Source organism: Natator depressus, chromosome 13 (assembly GCF_965152275.1).
Source record: "Natator depressus isolate rNatDep1 chromosome 13, rNatDep2.hap1, whole genome shotgun sequence".
Classification (NCBI taxonomy): domain Eukaryota; kingdom Metazoa; phylum Chordata; order Testudines; family Cheloniidae; genus Natator; species Natator depressus.
In genome coordinates this window covers 35,373,346-35,392,665 of record NC_134246.1, presented here as the reverse complement: position 1 = coordinate 35,392,665, position 19,320 = coordinate 35,373,346, and the positions used below count along the sequence as shown (strand labels likewise).

The 19,320-nt window shown below is 43.9% G+C and overlaps 1 protein-coding gene and 1 pseudogene across 2 annotated transcripts; both read right to left on the bottom strand.

Annotated features, from left to right (window-relative positions):
* Positions 1–2,078: 2,078 nt before the first annotated feature.
* LOC141997916 (olfactory receptor 10A4-like) lies at positions 2,079–7,705 on the bottom strand. Of its 2 annotated transcripts, XM_074970508.1 has the most exons (2): positions 6,768–7,705; positions 2,079–2,106 (listed from the first exon to the last, which is right to left on the bottom strand). In XM_074970508.1, exons 1-2 carry the CDS (start codon positions 7,703–7,705, stop codon positions 2,079–2,081), a joined length of 966 nt encoding a protein of 321 aa, XP_074826609.1. The 2 variants fall into 2 exon arrangements, with proteins under 2 accessions (XP_074826609.1, XP_074826608.1); XM_074970507.1 differs by lacking the exon at positions 2,079–2,106 and having other exon boundaries at positions 6,600–7,705.
* A 7,731-nt stretch (positions 7,706–15,436) lies between these two features.
* Positions 15,437–17,918, bottom strand: LOC141997756 (olfactory receptor 10A4-like; annotated as a pseudogene).
* Between the last annotated feature and the right edge of the window lie 1,402 nt (positions 17,919–19,320).

Here is a 19,320-nt window from a genome sequence, read left to right as displayed (position 1 = left end):
AGATAACCTGGCCCTAATTGGGGAAGCAGAGACAGATGCCACCTAATTAGCATGGGGCTGTATCAAAGCCTTAAGGGAAGGAAGCTAGAGCAGAAAGAAAGGGAAAATGCATGGAGTGGAAGCAGGGAGGTAGCTCTCTCCTCCCTCTGTCCCTTCTGCCTCCAGACAGTGAAGGGCTAACTGTACATGGTGAAACCATGGTAGGAACATGAATAAACTGCACCAGTGGTTACTAACCCGAGGGTCTCAGAGTGACTTTGTGGACCTAGCAGAGGCAGGAGCTGAGGGGGCCCTACTGCACTGTGCTACATGTGGGGGCTTGTCTGGAATTTCTTGGCAGCCCGGAGATAGAGGAGACCCTGCAATGGCTGGTCAGGCAGTGGGAGGAGGTGCAGAAGGCAATGCAGAGTTTTCAGCAAGCCCACCAGCTGGAGAGACAAGCCTTGCTCACCTGGCAGGCAGAACAGCAGAAGAGCCTGCAGGACTTCATTTGGGAGCAGGCTGGCATAGAATCATAGAAGATTAGAGTTGGAAGAGACCTCAGGAGGTCATCTAATCCAATCCCCTGCTCAAAGCAGGATCAACACCAACTAAATCATCCCAGCCAGGGCTTTGTTAAGCCGGGCCTTAAAAACCTCTAAGGAAGGAAGGTATCAGAGGGGTAGTCGTGTCAGTCTGGATCTGCAAGAGTGACAAAGAGTCCTGTAGCACCTTATAGACTAACAGATATATTGGCACATAAGCTTTCTTGGGTGAAGACCAGTCTTCGCCCACGAAAGCTTTTGCTCCAATATATCTGTTAGTCTACAAGGTGCTACAGGACTCTTTGTCACTCTAAGAAAGGAGATTCCACCATCCCTCTAGGTAACTCACTCCAGTGCTTCATCAGCCTCGTAGTGAAATAGTGTTTCCTAATAAAAAACCTAGACCTCCCGCACTGCAACTTGAGACCATTGCTCCTTGTTCTGTCATTTGCCACCACTGAGTGCAGACTAGCTCCATCCTCTTTGGGACCCCCCTTCAGGAAGTTGAAGGCTACTGTCAAATCCCCCTCACTCTTCTCTTCTGCAGACTAAACAAGCCCAGTTCCCTCAGCCTCTCCTCGTAAGTCATGTGCCCCAGCCCCCTGATCATCTTCGTTACCCTCCACTGGATTCTCTCCAATTTGTCCACATCCTTTCTGTAGTGGGGGGCCCAAAACTGGATGCAATACTCCAGATGCGGCCTCACCAGTGCCGAATAGAGGGGAATAATCACTTCCCTCGATCTGCTGGCAATGCTCCTACTAATGCAGTCCAATATGCCGTTAGCCCTCTTGGCAACAAGGGCACATTGCTGACTCATATCCAGCTTCTCATCCACTTTAATCCCCAGGTCCTTTTTCTGTAGAACTGCTGCTTAGCCCATTGGTCTCCACCCTGTAGCGGTGCATGGGATTCTTCTGTCCTAAGTGCAGGACTCTGCACTTGTCGTTGTTGAACCTCATCAGATTTCCTTTGGCCCAATCGTCTAATTTGTCTAGGTCACTCTGGACCCTATCCCTGCCCTCCAGAGTATCTACCTCTCCCCACAGCTTAGTGACATCCGCAAACTTGCTGAGGGTGCAATTCATCCCATCATCCAGATCGTTAATAAAGATGTTGAACAAAACCGGCCCCAGGACCAACTCCCAGGGCACTCCGCTTGATACCGGCTGACAAGTAGACATCAAGCCATTGATCACTACCTGTTGAGCCCAATGATCTAGTCAGCTTTCTATCCACCTTATAATCCATTCATCCGATCCATACTTTTTTAACTTGCTGGCAACAATACTGTGGGAGACCGTATCAAAAGCTTTGCTAAAGTCAAGATATATCACATCCACCACTTTCCCCATATCCACAGAGCCAGTTATCTCATCATAGAAGGCAAGCAGGTTGGACAGGCATGACTTGCCCTTGGTGAATCCATGTTGACTGTTTCTGATCACCTTCCTCTCCTCCAAGTGCTTCAAAAAAGATTCCTTGAGGACCTACTCCATGATTTTTCCAGGGACTGAGGATCCAGCCCCGTGGACTTGTGCATGTCCAGCTTTTCTAAATAGTCTTTAACCTGTTCTTTCGCCACTGAGGGCTGCTCATCTCCTCCCCATACTGTGCTGCCCATCCAACAGCAGCTCCTGCAGAAAGTGGTGAGTCCCATGGAAGGGGATGGCATTCGGGCACCGGACTGTGTAAAATGGGCCTGACAGATGACCCCAGTGCTTTCCTAGGCACTTTTGAGTGGGTAGCCACTGGAGTTGGATGGGACAGGGCAACCGGGGCCCTGCTACTGTCTCCCTACCTAGATGGCAAAGCCCAAGTGGCCTATATGGCCCTAAATGAAGAGCAGGCCAGGAATTATGAAGCAGTAAAGGCAGTCATTCTTTTGGGTGGGGCTGTCTGCGGAGAATTACCGCCAGAAGTTCCGAACAGTGAGGTGGATGGGGGCTTGCAGCCCTGGGCATTCACCCAAAAGTTAATGGACTGGGCAACCCACTGGCTGAGGCCGGATGCCTAGACAGTGGTGGAAATCACTGATGTGCTCATCCTAGAGTAGTTTTTACAGGGTCTCCCCAAGAACATAAAGCTGTGGGTGAGGAGGCACCAAGCAAATACAGTCAAGGCAGCTGTAAAACTTACGGAGGTGTACACAGAGGTGGACTTCCCCAGGAAGGAGAGATGGCAGAGCAAGGAAGTGGAGACAGGGAGAAGGCCCATAGAAACCCCATCTGGGAAGGGCCTGGAGAATAAATGGGAGGACACCTGAGGGGCTCCCATGGGGTTCAGACCGGTGGTCTGCTGGCAGTGCGGACTACCGGGACACAAGAAGGGGGACTGCCTGCACATGGATTGTGGGTGGATGGAGTTTTGTGGCTTTGAAAATGCTGGAGGGCAGGGAAAGGGGCAGAAGCTGTCCACCATTCCAGTAATGGTGAGGAGGAAACCTCAGCAAGGCCTGGTGGACTCTGCCTTGGCCTGCTGTCTGGTACAAAGGAAGCTGGTGAGGCCACACTGGTGGATCCCCAGTGCAAAGATTGATGTAGAATGCATCCAGAGGGATAGGAGGCAATACCCTATAGCCCAGGTGCCCTATGAGGTTCGGGGCAGGTATAAGTGGCAAACTGGCAACGGGTCGAGGTAGTAAAGGGCCTACATTATCCAGTGGTGGTGGGTATGGACGGGGACCCCTTCCCAGGAAGGAAGGTGGGCAGAGGGAGAAAGCCCAAGAAAAGAAAAAGGGGAGATCCCCTGAAGACAGGGGTAGAAATCCCTGAGCAGAAAACCCCTAGACAACAGCGGTGGAGAAGGGAGAGGGAAGTTATGGTCTGGATGTCCACCCCAGGGTCCTTGACCAGAGAGTAAGGCCTGGCAGAGGTCCTTATTAGCTGACACCCAGAGGAAGAGACCCAGGCCCCATTGGACGAGCTTGGGGGACAGGAAGCCCTAAGTGTCTGGGAGAGGGCCAGGACCAACCCCGAGCCCCTGATGGAAAGGAAGGAGGGAAAAACAGGGGAACACCCACGGAGCTGTGAATGGTGTGAGGACCTGTGAGTCGGTGGATCTGTGGCGCCATCCACCCCCCACCCCTCCCTCCCCCACACACAGTGTAGTTTCTGTGGGTGGGGGATGAAAGAACCCCACACGGCAAACCCTGGAATAGACCCAAAAGAGCTGAAAAGACTCCCCCATAGAGCTCTCCCCTGCCTCCGGTAGAGGAAGGAAAGGATGCAGAGGGGAGAACCTGGCAGCTGGAGAAGGGGGGGAACATTCTTCCATCAACCTCGTTACCATTGCTCAGGGGGTTGGAGTTATGACACTGACAGAAGAACCCCTTCCATTGCTGTGGTATCTTCTGTGTAGCGTCTACACAATACATTATGGCACGATAGCTGAACTCTTAACATTGTGCTCCCTTGAGCTAAAACTTCCTCAAATGCAGATGGCCACCACAATGCATCACTTAAGAGCCAAATCCAATGCTCAACAGGTGTCTTTCTATTGACTTTAGTGAGTACTGGGTCAGACCCTAAAGACCAGTTTTTTAAAAGTATTTAGGTGCTTACAGATGCAGATATGCACCTAATGGGATTTAGAAAGTTTCCTAAGTTGGTTAGACACCACATTCTTTCAATTAAATGAGAGCCAGGCACTGTTGAAAATCCCTCTAGGCACCTATGTGATCATTAGGCACCTACATACCTTTAAAAATTAGGGCCCTTAGGCACTTAAAATGCAGTTAGACTATTAATAGGATTTTTCAAAATCATTCGGGTGACTAAATCCCACCTCACTAAAAACCTTTCTGTATATTCGAATGCATTTAAAAATCTGGTCCTAGATCTGCTTAGGTGCTTTGAAAATCCTACAAGGTGCTTATTTGCATCCTTAGGCAACCTGGGCACTGAGTTTCCATTTGATTGTTCAAATCCCTTATCTGGCTTTAAAAATATCAGATTTGACCCTTAAAACCATCTATTACTTGAACAAGTTTCTTGGAACCTCAGGCTCTCTCCCTCAGGTCCAAAGGAAAGGCAAAAATAATTTGGTTTAATTTAAATTGTTGCATGGGTGTGAGGGCGCTGAGTGGTGTTGGTGGCCAGTGATATACTGGAGGTCAGACTAGATGATTTGATGGTCCCTTCTGGCCTTAAATGCTATGCTGCTTGCTTATGTTGTTAATTTGTTTTCTAGACTGCCAAATATTTTGTGTTGGTCCTGAAGAGACAAACAATAAATAATTGTACTTGATCAAGTTACTTTTTATTTACAGAACAATTCAACTGCCTTTGGGTGATAAAAATTCTTTCCTTACAGACAGAAATACTTGAACTATTCTATTGTCAATTACAAACATTTTTCTTTCTTTCTTTCTTTCTTTCTTTCTTTCTTTCTTTCTTTCTTTCTTTCTTTCTTTCTTTCTTTCTTTCTTTCTTTCTTTCTTTCTTTTGCCTACATTATTGCACCCTAGCCATACATGGAAATTTATAGCAAACATAAGGGAACAAAATAGTTCTCTGAGCAGTTTATGATCTATTGCTCAATTAAACACAGAACAAATAATAAATAAATAAAGAAGACATGGGGAAGATGATGTTACTTGAAGATACTTGGGGCTTGTCTACCAAATAGCTGGAAGTTGAATCTAGACAAATTCAGACTGGAAATAAATTGTACATTTTTAATGGTGAAGTCAATTAACCATTGGAAAAAATTATTGAGGTACGTGGTGGATCCAGTCAAGACTGGATGTTTTTACTAAAAGTTATGCTTTAGGAATTCTTTTGAGGAAGTTCTATGGCCCATGTTATACCGGAGGTCAGACTAGATTATCACTGTGGTTCTTTCTGGCCTTAGAATCTATGAATCTAGATAGACTCCAGACAAGATATATAAGAGGTGGCAATGGGAGAAAACTCTATAAATGATATTACCCAACACTTTGCATTACAAGACCCCATTTTTAATTCCTTATAACTTCCTAAAACTTTAACCATTTGGGCTGAAAGTTTTCATGTTGGGTGTCTGCCTCAGTAGAAAATTTTCTTAAGGGTTCCCCCCAAAAAAAGGTTCAGTCATTTCCAAGAAAGAGATTACGGGAAAATACATTGGTTCCCCTGTGTTAACAAAGAGGAAGAATTCTCTTTCCGGACACTCTAGCACCGGTAGGCATTGAAGCAGAAAAATTAAATATGAGGGGGGTCACCCTGGTGTCAGGGATGCACCTTTTGCTGGTTCCAGGAAACAACACCCAGACTTGGCCAAGTTATGAGCATTTGAAAAAATCTCAGTTTCCACATGCTCAATAGATGCTTCTTAGAGTTCCGGGCTTAGAGCTCCTATCCATGACTGGACAGTGCATGCCCATCCCCACAGAGCGTGCTCCAGCACCAGGCAAAATAGGCAATGTTGGACATCCCTTGAAATTGCTGATATCAGACTAGATAATCAAAATGGTCCCTTATTACCTTAAAATTGATGAATCTATGATATACACCATAATCTTACAATCTGATCTGGTAGTAAAAAATGCCATGGAAGTCAAGAGCCATCTCCCAGAGTTGTTGTGTGATCTGATCAGGTTGGGCATTGAAAAATCTATCAGTGTCTTATACAGGAAGCCATGCATAAGTGCCGAGGAATGTTATTTTAAATTAGGCCAGAGGGAGCACTGGGGAAATGCATTCGACAGCCGAAAAACCACAACCCGACCCAAAACCTAAAATGCTGCACTGGACTTCCAGAGCAGGAAAAGGGGAAGCCTAAATGGACTTTTCTATAGAGCTAGTTGGAATTATTCAACTATTAAAATTTTGGTGAAAATTGTTAAATTCCAACTAACCAAGATGAACATTTTATGAAATGTTTCTTATGTTAAGATTTTTTTTTTTTGCTTTGACATTTCAAATTTTGAAGATGTAAAATCAGGACACTACTTTGATTAAAGATTATCATTTGATTTTTCAATGATCTTTAGATCTGGTCAAAAGGTTCTGGCTATCAAAAGTTTGAAGAAAGTTTATTTATTTATTTATTTATTTATTTCATTTAAGAAAAGTTTCTCTTCCTATTTTCCCAACAGGTTTAGAACAGGTCAAAGTTTTTCAAATGGAAAAATTCCAATTAAAAAAGTGAGGGTCATCGGGAGAAATTCAACAAAATGTTTATGAATTTCCCTTATTCCCCCCATTTTGATTGACTCTGCTTTTCATTCTTTAATTTCTCTGGTTGTGTGAAGAGATGCTCTTCCCTATTGTTTTTCTAAAGGCTCCCTTCACCTCTTTGTTCCTCAGAGTGTATATTATGGGGTTCAACACTGGGGTGACAACTGTGTACATGAGGGAAATCATTTGATCACCCTCCGGGGTGGAGATAGACTTGGGCCTCAGGTAGGTGAAAAGGGCTGTTCCATAGAACAAAGTCACCACCATGAGATGGGAGGAGCAGGTGGAGAAGGCTTTACGCCTTCCCTCTGCCGATGGCAGTTTGAGGATGGTGGAGATAATGCAGATGTAGGACAGGATTATCAGCAGGAAAGGGCTCATGATAAACAGCACGGACAGAGCCAAGACCACAATTTGGTTTTTGGATGTGTCTGTGCATGCCATCTTTATCACTGGTGGGATGTCGCAGAAGAAGTGGTGGATGCGGTTGGAGCCACAGAAGGGAAGGCTGAAGATCCACGTGGTTTGAACTACTTCCACCAAGATGCCAATGGTCCATGAAGCACCCACGAGCTGTGCACACACCTGGCCACTCATGATGGTTCTGTAGTGCAGGGGGTTGCATATAGCTATGTAGCGATCATACGCCATGGCTGCTAGAAGGCAGCATTCCGTGAGGCCCATGATGGTGAAGATGTACATCTGGGCAGCGCAGCCTGCAATGGAGAGGGTCTTTTTCTCCACCAGGAGGTGAGCCAGCAGCTGAGGGACCACACTGCTTGTGTAGCAGATTTCCAAGAAGGACAGGTTGAGCAGGAAGAAATACATGGGGGTGTGAAGTGAGGGATTTAGCTTTATAAGGAGGATAATGAGCAGGTTCCCCACCAGGGTGACCAGGTAGATGACCAGAAACACCAGAAACAGAAGGATTTGGAGTCTGGTAAGGTACGAAAACCCCACCAGGATGAACACATCAGAAATGGTCTGGTTCTCATTAGGCTTTCTCTCAGAATATGTCATCTGCAAGGGTGACAAAGAGAGAGACACTGGAGCTGAATCTGAAGAATACCATATATGTGCATGTGAATCATACAATTCATACTGGTTTCCTACATGTTGGGACGCTTCAGACAAAAACTTGCTGCAGTTCTGTATATAAAGATGTAACTGGGCCCAATCATTATTGAGTGTAAACTGGTATAGCTGTATTGATATCAATCAAGCTATGACTTTGTAGATCACCTGGAGATATGACTGTGACACTGCTTCCCATATTTCTCATAGTAATAATATGATATGATTGTGTCATAATCCTAATGTATTGTATGCAAAATAGGTTATGTGAGGTATCATTGGAGAGGTTATGATCTACTGAATATGATTAGCTTATTTGTATGCAAGTATCATTGCTGTATCTAAAGTTAGCAATATTGACTATACATCTGTACTACAAAAGTGTTTGTACCTGGGGAATGCCCACTAGACAGAATGCAATCATTCTGGCTGGCTAGCTGGGAACAAGTCAATGGACCATTAGGAAGAACAATAGGTCTTTAAAGATGCTAATCTCCCACCTTCCTGAGAAGCTTTCCAGGGAAGCTACAAACTGCCTGTGACCTATGGCTGCTCTGACAGTGCAGGGTCATGTGTTCAAGTCACAAGGTACTGGTTTCCATGATAAAACACCAGTATTTTTCCACTGAGGGGTATGGGAATCACACTGAAAGATAAAGGATTCCTGTTATATGTAAATCTTATTTAAGGCAGGGGAGTGAGATAATCAGGGTTCGTTTTTCACTGAATCCCCGCCCAGGATGACTGCTGGAAACATCTAAGGAACAAAGATAAAGGGGGGATAAGGGCTGAGCCCAGGTTGAGAAGGTGTCTGACCTGTGAAAGAAATACCTGGAGTTTTAAGCTGCAAGCAAGAGCAGCTTGCTTTCAAGAACTTCTGAAATCTGCCTAAATCAACATTTAGGGTGAGAAATTACTATTTGTAACCAGTTTCTTTAGTATATTAAGCTTATATTGTGTTTTTGTTTTATTTGCTGGCTAATCATAGAATCATAGAAGATGGGGGTTGGAAGAGACCTCAGGAGGTCATCGAGTCCAACCCCCTGCTCAAAGCAGGACCAACACCAACTAAATCATCACAGCCAGGACTTTGTCAAACCAGGCCTTAAAAACCTCTAAGGATGGAGATTCCACCAACTCTCTCTTGAGTGCTGGGCAATTCCCTAGCTGAAGCCTTCCCATGCGGTTCTGATTTCAGTGTCTGTTTCTTTCCACAGCTGGATGTGTCCCTGCCTTCATGTGTGCTGGAGGAGGGTGAGGGCCTGGCTCAGCAGGACAATGTAAGGGACCCCAGGCTTGTGGAACAGGTGGGCTGAGTGTTACCCCAGTACATCAGGTGGCACCTCGGGGGCGGGGGGGGCAACCCATCACAATGACCACTTTGACACCAGTGGAAATACAACTGATTTACAACACATGGGGATCTGATAAATTTACTCTAAAGGAGCTACATCAGTTTATACCAGCAATGGAGGAATACCAGTTTCCAATATCAGGGGTTCTGTTCTTCCTCTTCGAACACATTTCTTTTCTGTCTACATGAAAATTCAAAAAGGGATTTTTCTTTCTTTCTTTCTTTCTTTCTTTCTTTCTTTCTTTCTTTCTTTCTTTCTTTCTTTCTTTCTTTCTTTCTTTCTTTCTTTCTACAGCCACGTTTATCAAATAAGATTTCTCAAATGAGGACAAATTCTGATCTCATTCAGATCTTAATCACGAGAATTGTGATACGAATGCAAGTATTCCCACTGCAATTACAATTCACATACGTGAGGACTACTCACATGAGTAAACTGATGCTGCTGAGCCCAACATGATTGAAGCACTTTAAAGAATGAGAAGTCCAATAAATGGTGAAAACAATGGGGGACTTTGAACTTTTGTGTACTATTAAAAGTTATTCTTCCTTAAATATTAGAGAACAACTTAAATCATTCCTGCCATTATCATCACAACATTTGTAATGCATTGGTTTCTCTCAATATTCAAAATAAGAGCTAGGGCCAATCCCTTTGCTGGTGTAAATCTTAACAGCTCCATGGGTATAAAAAGAGCTATACTGCTTTACAACAGTGGAGGATCTTTCTCTAATCACCTTGCTACAAAGAATTTTAGAAGAAGGAAGATCCTACAATGTACGAAGAGATGATTTCCAGAGAAGTTTTACTTCTAGGTTATTTGTTGACAAGGAACTTCCTAATAAAAGGCATGACAGTGAAATGACAGAGTTGAAATAAAAATGAGCAATAACAATTATTGTATTTTGCATATCCTTACCACCTTCAATATGTGGCTTTCAAAGCAATGTGTCAGATAATAGTGAGCTACTAAGGGGGAAACTGGGAATGATAGGGGGCATGATATGGGTGAAGAGACTGTGTTTACAGAACGAGTCAGCATTCCTGATACGTGAAACTCTAGCATACCCACAGAACCATTCTCCTGGAAATTGAACACACTCACACACATTCAATGAAATAGAGAAAATTAAATCCAACAACCAAAGCATACTGTAGAGGTGCACTATGCACAGTGCACTACCTAGAACAATTTAAAATAAAAAGAATGATGTTCTCTAAATAGGGAGACCTGGAGAAGAGGTGGGAATTTTTCAGCCTCTCTTAAGACCTACTTTGGGGAACCTCTATTGATGTTTGTGAGTACTTTCCTCAGCATGACCATTGCGGTACATGCGGAGCTGGCTAGAAAATGGAATTTCCATCTCATGGGAAATTCCAATATTCCAATAATTGTTGTCATCCTGAATTGATATGAAAAGTTGAAATAGCGAAAACCTTAAATTTGATTCAGAAGAGTCCACATGAAATCGAATGGAAAATTGAAAACTGACATCAACATCAACATTTTCTCATGGAAAACATCAATATTGATTAAACTATTTTTTCAGAAGGGATTTGTATTTCTTTCTTTATTTGTTGGCTGACATTTGGAGTGGCTCTAAATAAATGGAGAAATGTACTCACCATTAGGAATAAGGTCTGTATAGATGCTTGTTGCTGGCAGTTGAGTGATATTTTCTGAGTTCTTCAAGGCATCTGGACACTCCATTAGTATACAGGAGAACATGAAAGCAATTAAAGAAGCATACATTTTGTGGAGGAAGGTTTGAGAAAAATTCAGCTAAAAGAGACCACCATTTAACTCTTGGGCAGCAGATGCACAGCATGCGCTATGGTCGTATTCTGGGAGAGGACTCTCTTATTAGAAGAGATCAGGCTGAATCTTCCCAGCTGACTGTATTCAGATCCAAATACAAGACCCACTTCAAGAAACAACATTTCCACTCAGACTCAGTCAATGATGATGACAGTTGAGGAACAGAGGGGAGTATGGACGAGATGAGGGAGAAGCAAGAAACCCCAACAATAACACAACAACAGCAAAAATAGTAAGTACAATCATGGCATGATGATGAGCATGTTTGGTGCTTATCTATCACCATGGTGGGCACTACGGAATTATGGGACCAGAACTTCGCCTGGTGTAAATTAGCATAACACCACTGAAGTCAAACTCATGACCTGACCCATGATTATTAAACTAGTTGAATTCAGAATGATAGATTCAGAGACGAATAGATAGACTGCCAGATGGATTTGACTAGATAGATAGATAGATAGATAGATATGAACACAGACAAAACTCATGTGCTCAGACACACATTAAGATTCTCTGCCCGTGTCTGGAAAATTCAGATGAAGAAACCAATGACATGATCTTGCTCCCATTGCAGACTGCGACACAACACCCATGGATTTCAGTGGGAGAATGGTTAGGGGCTTAAGTCATTCATTTATAACCTACCTTGTTTAAGAAGAGTAGTTCTGTCTCCTAGCTACAAATGCAATATGTGTTGAAGGAAACACAGGTGTTTTTATTTCATTCATTGGCTTCTGGGACCTAGTCCCTGAAGGAAATTTCTTATAATATTCCTCAGAGGAAGAACAATTCTGCATCAAACTGCAACAAAACAAAATATACTAGCACAATCATTTCAGAGGAGTTGGTGTCATCATCATCAATCATCATCATCATCATCATCATGTGTGTTTTCTAGATGAAAATTGTAATAGGATTTACTAAGTGTGGTAAATTGTGTGACACTATTTTGTCTGGAAAGAGGAATGATTTGTCCAAGGCAACACAACACAAAGAGTCAGGGGCAGAGTCAGTAACAACACCCAAGGCTTATGACTCCAGTTCCCTGATGTTCAGATTGTGCGCCCCACTCCTGTCTCAGAGCCATGATTAAAACCCAACAGATCTGATTCCCAATCCCCATTACTCTAAACATTATACCCCACTCGCGTCCCAGAGCCAGGAACAGAACCCAGGAGTCCTCACTCTCAGACTCTACTGCTCTTACCAAAGGGCCCATTTTCCTCCTTGAGGACCAGATACAAAGCCCATAGAAGTCAGTGGGACTATTCCCTTTCATACAGTAAGTTTGCAGTGGAACCAGAATCAGGACTAGTTCCCAGGAACATTAGAATAAACTCTATATATGTGGAAGCTGAGAGGCGCTAGGGGGTAGTGCGCTTCAGGGAGTGGGGTGATGGGCTCATCTGGGAGCACTCTCATTTCTTAAACAGTTCTGACCCCATTACTCCAGCATGGCCATAGGGGGCTGAGGCTGTGCTACTGCGAGTGGGGTGGGGTGCTCAGATTGGGGCACTCTTCCCCATTAGTCTGTGTGGCTAACAATACCCCAGTGTAGCACTAGGGGGTGCTAAAATACAGGGACGGGCCTGTAGGTTCTGTAGGCTGTTCTCAGGTTGTTGGATCCCAATGTCCCAGTTCAGCAATAGGGGTCGCTGTATTGGAGGGAACAGGATGGAGGACTCATTAAGGGACATTCTCCTCTGTGGGTCAGTAATAAACCCAGTGCTCCAGAGCAGCTCCAGGCGATGACATGCTGCAAGGAGCTGGGTGAGGTTTCATTTGGGGGGCGCTGTTGTCTCTTGGTCCATGCTGACCCCTTGTGCTTCAGCAGGGCACAACATGGACCTGTGCCAAAAGGAGCAAGGGGAGGAGCTCAGCTGTGGACCTGTTCCCATCAGAATTGCTTCTTACCACAGTGCTCCAGCATGGCTCTCAGGGGCCCTGTGCTGCAGGGGTGGATAGGGTGGCTCAGTATGTGGCACTCTCCCCTCGGAGTTGGTGCTGACCCACAATGACCCATCACAGTGGAAGGGGGCGCTGTTTCTGGTGGCTGTTATATCTTTTGGATGAGCTGTAAATGAAAGATCTTTCCCGACCACCCATGGTCATTGACAAGTCAGTGAGGCAGCAGTGGCACGTACATAGGTGCACTGAACATGGCTCATTCCCTTTAGCACGGGGTGACAGACATACACACACACACTGAGCAGGGCGCATTCCTGTGTGGTTACCTATCTGCTGTTTGCAACACTTGTGATAATGACAAAACAATAAACAGAGCCTTGTAATGTTTTGTGACTTAAGGTCACCGATAGTTTACTTCCTTATGCCAAGTCATTGAGTAACTGCTCCTCTTCAAGCTAGAAGGCCTTCTACTTACCCTAACTGCTTAAGCCATTCTTGTATGCAGTGCTGTTGTAGCCGCCTGGGTCCCAGGATACTAGAGACACAAAGCGGATGAGGTAATATCTTTTCCTGGACCAACTTCTGTCTCTCTCACCAACAATAAAAGATATTACCTCACCTACCTTGTCTTTCTAAGTAATTTTTATAAGTCTAGACCTATAGGTCTCTTGTGTTTCTGATTCCAGAACCCTTTATCCTTTACTTACTATATAACTATCATTATTGAATGGCTATGTAGTCATTGCATGAGCTATAATTGTCTCTATCACACACACACACACGGACAGTTTCTATTTGCATAAGGTGTTCTTTCCTTCCTGTCTTAAGCATCCGTTGAACAGTGTTGCATGACGTTATATATTCTGCATCCCAGAGGTGCCTCCATTTCAGTGGTCCAGCACAGGGACCGCCAAGTACATTTCTCTTTTACGTTCATTTGATGCCTGGCTAAAGTACTCTGTGGGCCTGTGTGATGAAACCCAACACAACGTGAGACAGAGGAAGTTGGATGAGATAATCTAGAGGTCCCTTTTGTCCTTAAACTCTGTAACTCTCTGACAATATGAAATACATCAGTGATATGTGACCGTAAGTGTTTGGGATGAAGCAAGCACAGATATGGTAGAAGGGAATCTTAAAGACAAACAAAAGGAATCTCTGACTGCCAAACAGCCCCAGAAGAGTAGGAGTGATTATCTTGTGTTTTTTTCAAAGACACAGTCTACAGTGCCAACTCCGTAGGGAAATGTTGTTAGGAGGAAGTTATAGGACGTTGCATCATCCTTGTTCCTCTACATAAAATGTCCATTCAGGGGCCTAGGGGGGAAAGGTTCTGCTGCCACAGGTGATTTATTTGTTTCCTTATTCTCCAGACTCTGATCAAACCCTTGGTTCTAATTTACAGCAATATTTGAGACGTAAATCTCCCACTGAAGTCAATGAGACCTCAGCCCCTGTGCAAATAAAGCCCATTCTGAACTGTGATGAATGGAAAATGATCAAGGACCATGCCAGGTCCAGGCACATCCCTGCCCTGGCAACATTCACAAGTATAGGGCAAAAAGTCCAGCAAAACAAACAGGGAAATTTTACATTATCTGTAGCAAATAGTTACACTGTTGGAGTAATGAATTCCCTTGGTAATAATTAATCTTCCTAGTGGCTCTGAGGCTGGGGATTGGCTTTGACAACAGGGGAATACACTGCTCTGTACAAACAAGGGAGTCTAAAGCTGCAGGAGCTGAAAAATCTAAATCAATTTTAAATTTGGTGTTTATTATATGTAGGCAGTTATATAGATAGGCAAGCAAACAGAGTTGTATTTCTCATGATAAGACTATATAAATGTATTTTATCATATAGTTACACATATATACACAGGCATTTGGCGCAATATTGTTATACACTGATTGAACCACTTGTATTTATGAGTTTTTAACCCAGCTATTATTTTACATATGTAATATTAAATACGTGCAGTGCTTCTCTAACTCAGGAATCACTAGGTGAAATTCTCTGCCCTGCGTTAAGGAGGATGTCAGACTACAAAATGGTTCCTTATGGCCTAATGAATCTATGATATGCACTATGATCTGCTAGCATAGACATCTGAACCTGTGCGAAATGCCATGGAAGTCAAGAGCCATCTCCAAGAGTTGTTGTGTGACCTGATCAGGTTAGGCATAGACAGATCCATCAGAGTCTTACACAGGAAGCCGTTCATAAGTGCTGAGGAATGTTATTTAAAATTAGACAACAGAGAGCACTGGGAAAATACATTCAACTGCCAAAAACCCCCAACACAACCCAAAACCTGAAATGCTGTACTGGACAGCCAGAGCAGGAATAGGAAAAGCCTAAATGGATTTTTCTGTAGAGCTGGTTGGAATTTTTCAAGTATTAAAATGTGAAAATTGTTAAATTTGCACAAACCAAGTTGAACAGTTTATGAAATATTTCTTATGTAAAGATTTTTTTTTTGCATTGACATTTCAAATTTTGAAGATGTAAAATCAGGATACCACTTTGACTAAAGATTGGCAAAATTCTAATTAAAATGTGAGAGTCATCGGGAGAAATTCAACAAAATGTTTATGAATTTCCCTTATTCCCCCCATTTTGATTGAGTCTACTTTTCATTCTCTGATTTCTCTGGTTGTGTGAAGAGATGCTCTTCCCTACCATTTTTCTAAAGGCTCCCTTCACCTCTTTGTTCCTCAGAGTGTATATTATGGGGTTCAACACTCGGGCCACAATTGTGTTCATAAGGGAAATGATTAGATCACTCTCTGGGGTGGAGCTAGACTTTGGCCTGAGGTAGGTGATAAGGGCCGTTCCATAGAACAAAGTCACCACCATGAGGTGGGAGGAGCAGGTGGAGAAGGCTTTACGCCTTCCCTCTGCCGATGGCAATTTGAGGATGGTGGAGATAATGCAGATGTAGGACAGGATTATCAGCAGGAAAGGGCTCATGATGAACAGCACAGACAGAGCCAAGACCACAATTTGGTTTTTGGATGTGTCTGTGCATGCCATCTTTACCACTGGTGGGATGTGGCAGAAGAAGTGGTGGATGCGGTTGGAGCCACAGAAGGGAAGGCTGAAGATCCACATGGTTTGAGCTACTTCCATTGAGATGCCGATGGTCCATGAAGCACCCGCGAGCTGTTTGCACACCTGGCCACTCATGATGGTTCTGTAGTGCAGGGGGTTGCATATAGCTATAGCAATCATACGTCATGGCTGCTAGGAGGCAGCATTCCGTGAGGCCCATGATGGTGAAGATGTACATCTGGGCAGCGCAGCCCGCAATAGAGATGGTCTTTTGCTCCACCAGGAGGTGAGCCAGCAGCTGAGGGACCACACTGCTCATGTAGCAGATTTCCAGGAATGACAGGTTCACCAGAAAGAAATACATAGGGGTGTGGAGTGAGGGGTTTAGCTTTATAAAGAGGATAACAAGCAGGTTCCCTATCAGGGTGACTAGGTAGATGACCAGAAGCAACAGAAACAGGAGGATTTGCAGCTTGTTAAGGTACGAAAACCCCTCCAGGATGAATACATGGGAGATGGTCTGGTTCTCTCCAGGGTCACTCACAGAAGAGGTCATCTGTAGGGGCAACACAGAAAGAGACTGAATCTGAGGAATACCAAACATGTGGATGTGAATCAAATAATTCATACTGGTTTCATTTCTGTTGGGACGCTTGAGAATAAAACCTGCAATTCTGTATATAAATATGTAACTGGGCCCAATCATCATTAATGATCTGGAGGATGGTGTGGATTGCACCTTCCGCAAGTTTGCAGATGACACTAAACTGGGAGGAGAGGTAGATATGCTGGAGGGTAGGGGTAGGATACAGAGGGCCCTAGACAAATTAGAAGATTGGGCCAAAAGAAATCTGATGAAGTTCAACAAGGACAAGTGCAGAGTCTTGCACTTAGGACGGAAGAATCCCATGCACCGCTACAGACTAGGGACTGAATGGCTAGGCAGCAGTTCTGCAGAAAAGGACCTAGGGGTTACAGTGGATGAGAAGCTGGGTATGAGTCAGCAGTGTGCCCTTGTTGCCAAGAAGGCCAATGGCATTTTGGGATGTATAAGTAGGGGCATTGCCAGCAGATCGAAGGACGTGATCGTTCCCCTCTGTTCGACATTGGTGAGGCCTCATCTGGAGTACGGTGTGCAGTTTTGTGCCCCACACTACAAGAAGGATGTGGCTCTCAAAGCAATGCATCAAATAATATTGAGCTATTAAGGGGGAAACTGGGAATGATAGGATGAATAGACTGGATTTACACAGCTAGTCAGCATGCTGAGAAATGGAACTGAGGTGTCCTGATACCTGAAACTGTGCTATAACCACAGGACCATTCTCCTGGTAATTCAACACAGAGAGACAGAGAGAGAGAGAAAGAGAGAGAGACAGAGAGAGAGAGACATTCAAAGGGAATCAGATAGAGGAAATTAAATTAAACTACCAAAGCAAACTTTGATGGTGCACTATGCAAAGTGCACTACCTAGAACAATTTAAAACAAAATGGAATGATGTCCTCTAAATACGGAGATCTGGTGGAGAGGTTGAAATTCTTCTGCCTCTCTTAAGACCTACTTTGGGGAACCTCTACTGATGTTTGTGAGTACTTTCCTCAGCACGACCATTGCGGTACATTCAGAGCTGGCTGGAAAAATGGAATTTCCATCTCTTGGAAAATTCCAATATTCCAATAATTGTTTTCACCCTGAATTGATATGAAAAGTTGAAATAGCGAAACCCCTAATTTTGATTCAGAAGAGTCCACATGAAATTGAATGGAAAATTGAAAATTGCCATCAGCATCAATATTTTCTCATGGAAAACATTAATATTGATGAAAACATGGACTTCAGTGGGAGAATACTTGGGGGCTTAAATCACTGATTTATAGCCTACCTTGTTTAAGAAGAGTAGTTCCCTCTCCTAGCTGCAGCCACTATATGTGTTGAAGGAAACAGAGGTGTTTTTATTTCATTCACTGGCTTCTGGGACCTAGTCCCTGAAGGAAATTTCTTGTAATATTCCTCAGAGGAAGAACAATTCTGCATCTACCTGCAACAAAACAAAATTCACTAGGGCAATCATTTCATAGGAGGTGGTATCATCATCATCACGATGTGTGTTTTCTAGATGAAAATGGTAATGACACGTTTTTATCTAGAAGGAGGAATGATTTGTCCAAGGCTACACAACACAAAGAGTCAGGGGTAGAGTTAGTAACGATACCCAAGGCTCATGACTCTGATTCCCTGATGTTCAGACTGTGTGCCCTACCCCTGTCTCAGAGCCATGATTAAAACCAAGGAGATCTGATTCCAAATCCCCACTACTCTAAACATTACATCCCACTCTCCTCCTAGAGTTGGGAACAGAACCCAGGAGTCCTCACTCTGAGACTTTACTGCCCTAATGAAAGGGCCCATTTCGCTCCTAGAGAACCAGATCCAAAGCCCATAGAAGTCAGTGGGGCTATTCCCAAGTTTGCAGCAGGACCAGAATCAGGACAAGCTCCCAGGAACATTAGAATAAACTATGTGGAAGCTGAGCAGTGCTAGGGGGTAGTGTGCTGCAGGGAGTCGGGTGATGGGCTCATCTGGGAGCACTCTCATTTCTTAGACAGTTCTGACCCATTACTCCAGCATGGCTGTAGGGGGCTATCATAAATATAAAGGGAAGGGTAACCACCTTTCTGTACACAGTGCTATAAAATCTCTCCTGGCCAGAGGCAAAATCCTTTCACCTGTAAAGGGTTAAGAAGATAAGGTAACCTCGCTGGCACCTGACCCAAAATGACCAGTGAGGGGACAAGATACTTTCAAATCTGGAGGGGGGGCTTTTGTCTATCTGTGTGATACCTTTGCCGGGAACAGATCAAGGATGCAAGCCCTCCAATTCCTGGAAAGTTAGTAAGTAATCTAGCTAGAAAATGCTTTAGGTTTTCTTTGTTTTGGCTTGTAAATTTGCTGTGATGGAGGGAATGTATTCCTGTTTTTGTGTCTTTTTGTAACTTAAGGTTTTGTCTACAGGGATTCTCTATGTTTTGAATCTGACTGCCTGTGAGATTATCTTCCCTTCTAATCTTACAGAGTGTTTCTTTTATCTTTGTTTTGTTATTCTAAGAAAGTTCTGTTTTTTTTAAGAATCTGATTGGGTTTCTAGGGTCCTAAGAAACCCAAGGCTGGTGTGTGCTCAACTTGTTTATTCTCAAGCCTCCCCAGGAAAGGGGGTGTAAGGGCTTGGGGGGATATTTTGATGAAATAGGAACTCCAAGTGGTCCTTTTCCCTGGTTCTTTGTTAAAGCACTTGGTGGTGGCAGCATACCCTAGTCCAAGGGCAAAGATTTTGTGCCTTGGGGAAGTTTTAACCTAAGCTAGTAGAAATAAGCTTAGGGGGTCTTTCATGTGGGTCCCCACATCTGTACCCCAGAGTTCAGA